The sequence below is a fragment of the Pyxicephalus adspersus genome, chromosome 5 (genome assembly GCF_032062135.1).
Source record: "Pyxicephalus adspersus chromosome 5, UCB_Pads_2.0, whole genome shotgun sequence".
NCBI classification, from domain to species: Eukaryota; Metazoa; Chordata; class Amphibia; order Anura; family Pyxicephalidae; genus Pyxicephalus; species Pyxicephalus adspersus.
In genome coordinates, this window is record NC_092862.1 from 20224072 (window position 1) to 20233113 (window position 9042).

General features: G+C 40.0%; 1 protein-coding gene across 1 annotated transcript in view; it reads right to left on the minus strand.

Annotated features, from left to right (window-relative positions):
- CTHRC1 (collagen triple helix repeat containing 1) overlaps nucleotides 1-3680 on the minus strand; it is an 18114-nt gene extending 14434 nt beyond the window's left edge. The window contains exon 1 of the mRNA XM_072413279.1: nucleotides 3417-3680. Within this exon, the coding sequence (XP_072269380.1) occupies nucleotides 3417-3545 (129 nt within the window). The 5' untranslated portion in view covers nucleotides 3546-3680. The remainder of the gene's footprint in view (nucleotides 1-3416) is intronic.
- Nucleotides 3681-9042: the final 5362 nt, after the last annotated feature.

The following is a 9042-nucleotide window of genomic DNA, read 5'->3' on the forward strand; positions in this document are numbered from 1 at the left end:
ACACACAGGATCGGATATCGGAGGATGTCTTATTCACGGGTGAGTGCCTTATTTTAATTATTTTCTCAAAAATCAGGGGTGGCTTATTTAATGGGGATGGCTTATAATCGGGGAAACACGGTAAAGGAGGCAATTAAGATAAAACGCCGTGGAAAATTGACCAAAGGGGTTCTTTTTTTTGCAGGACAATGGACTTGCGCACATGTCCAACATTGCGACTGCCAAATTGAACACCCTGGGTTTCCAATTGGTCCACCATCCCCCCTACTCACCTGACCTGGCCCCTTCGGATGATTATCTGTTCCCGAATTTGAAGAAACACCTGAGGGAGCAACGTTTTGAGGAAATTTCTGACGTCGAAGATGCTACTGGGAGCTGTTTAGCGGCCCAACCAGAGGACTTTTATTTGAACAGTCTAGAAAAGCTGCAACTACGCTGTACCTCATCAGTCTCAGGGAGGAATATGTTGAATAAATGTGTTATTTCATAACTCTGGCTCTCTTCTTTCTGGGCAAAGCCAGGAACTTCTCAGCACCCCGTCGTGTATATATACACCAATCCTTGCTCAGTTGCCTTCTCTAGCATCTAGGTATGGAGAAACACCTCAACATGTAACAAAGTGCTCAGGCTTCAGCAGCCCAGAGCCAAAACACTGTATTGCAAGGTAGTAAGGTCATCTATCAACATCTGAGGTCAATCCCTAAGAAAAGTTGTGGCAAATAAGTCTGGTATGTGTATGGCTATGTAACCCTGTAACAGCATGGCTTATCCTGAAACATCACTAATGCCTTTGCTGACTGTCCAGGAAACAACACAACAAAAATCCACAGCACTTTCTTCTGACACTGGAATCCCAGCAGTATTAATGGGTGAACATGACCTGGTTCAATCCAATTTGCCAGTTAACTGCACCAGCTGGATTCCAAATTTATACAATGGACATATTTTAATAACTAAAAGCCAATGAGAATTCTGCAAATTATTTACATTAGCAACCTGGCCCTGGCAATTACTGTATACATGGTGAACAGCATTCCTATTGACTGGTGATTGTTAAAGATAGCCGCAACCCCTGACAATCACCAGGCAACATGAACACTGCCCGCCATGTACATTAGCAACCAGCTGTGGTACTTCCATGTAAATGGAAAAATGATAGGATTTAATAAAAAAGGCAATAGCCTATATGTTAGCTAACAGGGTTAATGCAGAATGCATACATTTCATTGTGTACTAAACCTACCAATAAACTGAACGTCATCATTTCCTCATTAATTCATTCAGGAGAGACTTAGGGGGAAGCACAAGATGGGGTGAAGATGGGAAAGAGGGGTCAGTATTGGGATTTTGCTTGGAGGTCAGTCTTAGGCACACTTTAGAGGTTAAGTTAAAGTGTAACTATTGCCAATTCTTTCCCCACACTATCCAAAATTTTCAAACATTTGGTCTACATTTTCAGTACCAGATTTAAATTGGAGTGGGGAAGCTAAAGGGTCAGGTCACCCAAAGTGATATTTTAGTATTGGGTAAAGCAAGGGGAGTGTCAGACACTAAATTCTTATGTATCTTTAACACTCCACAAGTAACTCTCTTGAGGGTTTAGGTGAAGTATTTTGGGTGGGGGATTTTAGTGTTAAAGGACGATTTTAGGGGTAATTTGCAAGTGGAGTGGTACAATACTTAAAGTGCATAGAAGTGGTTGTTTACATCATATGGACATGCCTCCAACGTATTGAGTTCAGATGTCAAAGGTCTTGTTAATGCTATAGCATGCAAAGTCAATTTAGACAATTAGACATTTGGCAACCTTGTTGGTATCAGTCTCGGGAGGGCCTTTTACTATTCAAGCATTAATAAAGTAACAAAAGGATGGGGAGATCTATCCTCTAATATTGCAAATAATCAAAATTTTGCCAAAGCCCACATTTTTTTTGGAAATAATCAGAAATAAGGCGAGAGATAAGGTTGGGTACAAAAATGTATTTAGGTGAATTATATTCAACATCATATAAAACACAATGATTTGTGTAAAATGCAAATGAACAAGTTAAATAGGTCAATCCCAAGTTAGTTTTAATGAGATGTGAGACCTTTTTGCTAGACAAAGATATCCCTGAATTGCATGAATAGTTAGAATATTAGTAATGTCTCTGATCCCCAACCGTTTCGGCTTCCTCAGGGGATCTGCGATAAACGTTATATAACGTTCATGGGTTTAGCCTATTTAATTTGTTCATTTGCATTTTTACACAAATAAATATGTTGTATATGATGTTGAATGTTATTCACTTAAATACACTTTTGTATGCCAAAAAAACCCAGACCTTTTCTCTCTCCATATTGTTACTATTCAAGCATGACCGTGCACAAAGACAGCTCCATAAGTTGATGATAAGAAAAGTTTGACGTGGATGAATCAGAGCAGCTTGTATGAAAGCCTGACCTCACCATTTATACCTTAAATTTTTAAGAATTATTGGAACACCGATCGATTCAGGACTGTAACTCATAAATGCTCTTTTGGTTAAATGGCAACAAAATCCAACAGAAGCACACTAAAACTTTGCCAAACAAGTCCAAATTAATGCCCATGGTTTTGTTGATGGTTTTGGAATAAGATATCCAACAAGCCTATTTACAAACTCTTAGTAAGACAGTGTAGGCAGTACAGGAGGGTTAAATGTTGGGGCTTTGAATAAATCTAAAACCAAAATGATTATTTATTTTGAAAAAAGTGGTAAAGCATTGGAGCTCTATCAGGTTTTTATTACTATAAGTAACATTCACACTCTTTGGACCCAATTCATTAAAGCTCTCCAAGACTGGAGAGGATACACTTTAATCAGTGAAGCTGGGTGATCCAGCAAACCTGCAATGGATCCGGTCCAGGATTGAAAACATTTGCTAACAAATGGCAAATGACTTTTAAGAAATCTATTCCAGGTTTGCTGGATCATCCAGCTTAACTGGTGAAAGTGTATCCTCTCCAGCCTTGGAGAGCTTTAAAAAATCAGGCCCTATATTTCTTAGGGACATTGGTGACCATTTCCACTTAGAATGATCAGTAACCTGGAAAATCTCACATTTTGCAACAAAGTCCTGTAGAATAAGAACTGTGCCTGTGCTCTTGGGTTCGTAATTTCAGCATGGACATCATGTGAACCCCATGAAATCACCTCTTCTAATTTGAATCAGAGGCCCCACATGTACCCCTGACATTCATCCAGTTATGTAGACCAGTAGACCTATGGACCTGGATGCAGCTCCTGCATCAATGGTAGGCCCATCACATCTGCAAAACTACAGCCACTACATACAATTACCATTACATGTTCCATTGTGAAAGCTAATATTCTAAAGAAGAAGACTGGAGATTTTCAGAGGTATACAGAATGGATAAAAAAGTTTTCACTTACTCTGTCTATGATTTCCAGTTCTTTTTGGCGAAGGGCTCTCTGTTTCACCTTTAGGTTGTCAGGCTCAGACATTGAAGGGAGAATAAGACATAATGTGCCCAGAAGAAAAGCAGTCCAAAGTGACAACATCTTAGGAAAGGAGTAAGTCCGGGAGCTGGAAGAAGTTTGCAGTCCCAGTGCTCAGTGGAAGTGCCTGTAGAGCAGTGAATGGATGGAGTGAGGGGGGAGAAGGCTGTAGCTGAATCACACACTGTCTGCTTCTACTAAAAGACTGTGTGTTATTACATCTATGGCTGGTCAGCCTCCGGGGGATATAGGAATGTTCAACCCCTCAATCTGAGCTCTTCACCACAAGCGCAAAGGACCAACAAACCTTTTATTGTCATTTGGATCACAGTGGGAAACAGATCCAAACAGAGTAAAAACAGAGAACTACTATAAAATCCTTGCATCTTTCAGTTATTATTTTACAGGCCACAATATAGAAAATAATCTACAGATGTGGTCCTGTTTCCATCGCCTTATACATGGTTGATGAGCCTTTTCCAGAAATTGTTATTATTATTCAACTGTATTTATGCAGCACCAACTTATTACACAGTGCTGTACATTTAATAGGCATTGCAAATGAAAGACATATATAAACAAGAATACAAGAGGATGATAGGAACATGCCCAAAAGAACTCACAATCTAAGAGATAGAGGCTAATACTGCTAAATGCAGATATGCAAGAGATATTTTTGAATGTAACTTGCCTCAAAAGTGCAGTTGATGAACCATTCCATCTATCCCTCCTTATGATCTTTGTATGCAGAATAGACAGTATCCAAATGCCAGCATTACAATTACCATTTCTTCTTCCTCTGGACCATTCCTGGTCAAAGAGCGATTTATATAAAGCTGGCAGAAGTGGTCTAGGCCATCCTGAAAGCTTTGATTTTTAACTTTATTATACTCATACTATTATATTATACTGTAAAAGAAAAATTTCCTTGAAAAACAATGTACAGCTTTTAGACATATAAAACCCACTAGGGAGGTTAAGAAACTGAATTTAAAGATCAAAAATGTTAAACTGCTTCTTTCACAGGTACTTGTATGTAGAATATTTTATTATGCTGACAGTGTCTCTTTAAGTGTTTCTCCTTGAGAATAAGGAACAATTCCCTTAAGTAAAAAAAATATACATTGCAAATATTTAATGTATACACATCATTTACATACAAAGGTTTAGGCAAGCTGTTTTGCAGTTTTATACCATTTTCTGTTCTAAAGCTGTTTGTTTTTCCAGCTTCTTTCTCAAACTGATTTCTGAAAGGTTTCGTCTGCCTTCATTATAACCACCTGAGCAAACATTTGTATGGTGGTAAAAAAAAAGCTGCAGAAAGTCCATACTTTTACATGTGGACATAAGACAGTAATGTGCTGAGAAAAGGCTTAGATCATGGGTGCTCACACTTTTTTGGCTTGTGGGCTACTTTTAAAATGACCAAGTCAAAATGATCTACCAACAATAAAAACTTGGATTTGATAACTCATGGGCAGCATGATGGCTCAGAGGTAGCACTCTTGCCTTTGCAGCACCAGGTCCCAGGTTCAAATCTCAGCCAGGATGCTATCTGCATGGAGTTTGCAGGTTCTTCCCATGTCTGCATGAGTTTCTTCCCACATCCCAAAAAACACGCAGTGAGGTTAATTGGCTTCCCTCTAAAATTGGCCTTAGGCTGTATAACTGACATATGACCACTGTGGGGACATTAGATTGTGAGCTCCTTTGAGGGACAGTTAGTGACACAACTAAGGACTTTGTACAGTGCTGCTTAATATGATGGTGCTAAATAAATACTGTATAATAATAATACCTCCTGTGTGCAGTACAGTTTATTTTGAAAAGCAGGGCTCCACAATCAACTAGCGTTGCCTTTGCGATCCACCGGTAGATTGCGATCCACTTGTTGGGCACCCCTGGCTTAGATGATGCTTGAAGTCCATCAGTCAGAAAATGGACCCCTTGGACTTCATACTTTGCATTCAGTTTATCATTGTGTTTTGCACTCAGGCAACCCTTGATTATCTGCAGAGGACATCTCTTTCTTATATAAAGCAAAAAGCTGATCTAGCTGCAACACCCTTGGAACAAAACATATAGTACTTTTCATTTGTTCAGTGTGTTGAGTGAAAGCAATATTGTGTATGGAATAAAATGTACTTTTCATGTATTCAGTCCCTTTGTATAAACAAACACACTTCTTCCAAGCCGTCATCTCTCAATATCCTGCTTGCATTGAGCAGCAGCTGTTCCCAGTATGTGATGTACAGAGGTTTGAGGTAAGCTGTACACTATTTAGGGTAGCCACAATCTGCCTTTCATCAGGCACTTCCCTCCCGTCTGTTTCCATGGAACATTAAAAAAACCTAATCTCCTGCAGAGGATTTGTATATTTCATGGAGGGGATGCAAATACCAGAAACCAGTATGGGCCCCTTTACACACCACTGCTTTGATGTGGTTTTCCTTTTTTTTACTATCTCTGGTTCACATGTTCAGAAGTGCTACTTCATCTACTCCATGTGTACAATGGCCTGTTTGTGCTATTCGAGTCAACGTATGGATTTTACAGATTTATGCTATGCCAGTGTTGGGAATGATTCCTGATCAAGATATGGCTGTGCGCGAGATCCCTAATATATGGGTTACATTCATATGACTATGTTCAGGCTTACTTTGGGAACAGCGGTTCCGCTGCAGCTTCCGGCGACTGGCACCTTGCCCGCAACGCTGCATTGGGTCTTAAAGAACCAGAGTATTCACACTTTACAGCAGGCGGTACTGAACTGATCACTGCTAGGCTAATTCATTCCCAAAGGAATGCCATGGGTGAAACAGTTCATTGGGGAAGCAGTAACAGCACCGCAACCTCATCGCCAGTGTGAACAAAGTCTATAGAGCTTTATTAGCTATGACAATTGCCACTAATGTTCAAAAAGATGTCTGAGCTTTTATCTCTTTAAATTCATTTTCCTGGAAATGCCTTTCCCATTACAGACTGGATTCATTGGCTGATTTATTAATCAAAATCCGAAGTTCGCTCGCCTGGACGTATTCGCGACCTCACTGCTCATTTATCAGTGCTGTAATCCGGCAGGCCACCGGCTTGCGGTAATGTGCCGTGTCCATCGGAATGAATATGCGCCTGGTGGGCTTCTGTGCATTCACTTGATAAAGTAGCCTAATTTAGTTAAGGAATACATTGTGTTCACAGGACAGTGCAAAACCTCCTTGCAAGAGATACATCATTTAGCTTGATAAGTAAGAAGAAGAAGCCCTGATAACAACCAACCAGTCATGTGCAAGCAAAAAAACTAATTCTTTTACATTTCCTTCATGTGCTTAGGTATTCTTTTAAAGTTGAAATATTCCTGCAAAGTAAAAAACAGAACAAAACAGCCTAAACTGTTAATTTAGTTAATCTGCCCATTGTTCCCTGTCTGTGTCTTATAGGGGCCCCATAAACCCCTGATTTTTGGTATTCCATGTTACCGCTGTGCATATGACAGTGCTCAGGTCTAGCAATAGCTAGTGTCATCACATGTCCAAGGGAGTGAATACTTTCCTTAGCATTCACCACCAGCTGCCATCAGGGATTTTACTATGATGGAGCCTTTATAAGCAATCTGACTGCCCTAAATGAGCGGGGTAGCATTTTCTCTCCTTTAAGCTCAATTCCAGCCACATTTTCTTTTAGCTTGGGATAGTGTTGGGAAGATTTTGCATTTATGTGCTTTTTATTTCCCCTGTGACCAGGGGAGCAATCAAAACTTTTGACCCAGGTAGGTGAACCCAAGCAACTGGCCTTAGTATGGTAGGTAAAGTTTTCTGTGGCATAAGGAAACCGCACCATAGAGTATGCCATAGTGCCACGATGACTGGCGGCCATGGTGAAAGGTAAATGTTGTCTTACAGAACACAATTTATTGCAACACACTTTAAAATATACATAATGATTGAAAAATGTTGAACTGTAAATAAAAATGTATTTTATGAGCTAAACATGATAATTAGTGCATTACTACTGACTAGTATTTAGATAGTGCTAACATGTTATGACCCATCAAAGGGCTTACTGTCTAGGCCAATATTTTTTGGTGTGTGTGTGTGGGGTGTGTGTGGGGGGACAACCTAATTGCATGGTTTTGGCAAGAAACAGGCGTACCCAAAGGAAACCCACACAAACACAGAGATAATATGGCAGATAGCATCCTGACTGGGATTCCAACCTGGGGCCTCAGTGCTGCAAAGGTAGCCATTGAGCCAACTGTGCATAATGGGTACACAGAATTGTAGTAAACATTTGGTAGCAAAGTGGCAATCTGAAATTTTGGCTAACCCCACTTGTATCTCCTTCTATGAAGAAAAGACTACTTATCATAGTGGAGCTGGCCTTAACCAATATAAAAGCTAAGTTCCCACAATGCAGTGTGAGTGTCAATCATATTACTATGGATGTAACCACCAGTACAGTTAGTTAGTTATTTTTAGGTCTTTTTGTGGCTTTGTATTTTACAACAAAAACTCACTTTCACTGAAAACAGTTCTCTGTTAAGGGATCCTATTGCAGCTCACGACTCTGCTAGCCTTTGTTCTGCCCGTGTTCTGCCTCATTTCTCCAGGCTGCCAGGAAATGCAGATGAGTTAAAGCCACAGTCATGGGATGCCACGTAGAATACTACAAATAAACAGAATCCAGCCATCCTCTAGTGAATCTCTCTGAGGAATTAAGCCTGTCTATAGTGCAGCAATTATTAAACATGTTGTACTTTTATTTTTTGTAAACATGGTTGAACTCGGTGTCTTCTTTCAGACTGTAAACGTCTGCCTTGTTTGGCATAGATATAACTAATACTCAACACAAAAAGCAATTTGCACAGCAAAGGAACCCACCACAACCATCCCTTATCTTTTAGTAGTTAGATTACGGTAAGCTGGTTTCAGATTGGTTGCAGTTGGTAACTTCTTATTTCGCACTACTGTAAAAAATAACATTTTGGAATGCTGGCAGCATGGTGGTTTTGGTGGGTAGCTCCCTTACCTTTGCAGAATTGAGTCCCAGGTTCAAATTGTGGCCAGTACACTATCTGCATGTAGCGTGTGCTGTATGTTTTGCCTATGTTCTTTTGGGTTTCCTCTGGGCACTTGGGTTTCCAAATAAAAATAAGCAATGAGACAATGATATGGGCCCAGTTAGTGGCATGGCTATGCACTTTGTAGAGCACTGCATAGTATGTTGGTGCTATATAAACACAAGATGATAATAATACAAATGTGTTCCTTACTTGATGCAAATGTTATGCAAGAACCTCTTCCCTTTATACCAATAGCAACCCTCTTCGATCAATAAAATAGTTTGACTCAACGGACTCCGTTGTACTAGCATTTTCCATTTCAGTAAGTTCCTGCAGATAGACTGTAGGGACAAAGGCTTTTTTCCTTAATGCCCTGTGCGCTTTGATACTCAAGGAACTATGGGGCCACTTCTAATGCCATACAGAGGACAGTATTCACTTACGAGCTGCACAAGACCAGGTCCCTTTCCATATGGCCACCTTGTTAGAATTGGCACTGTC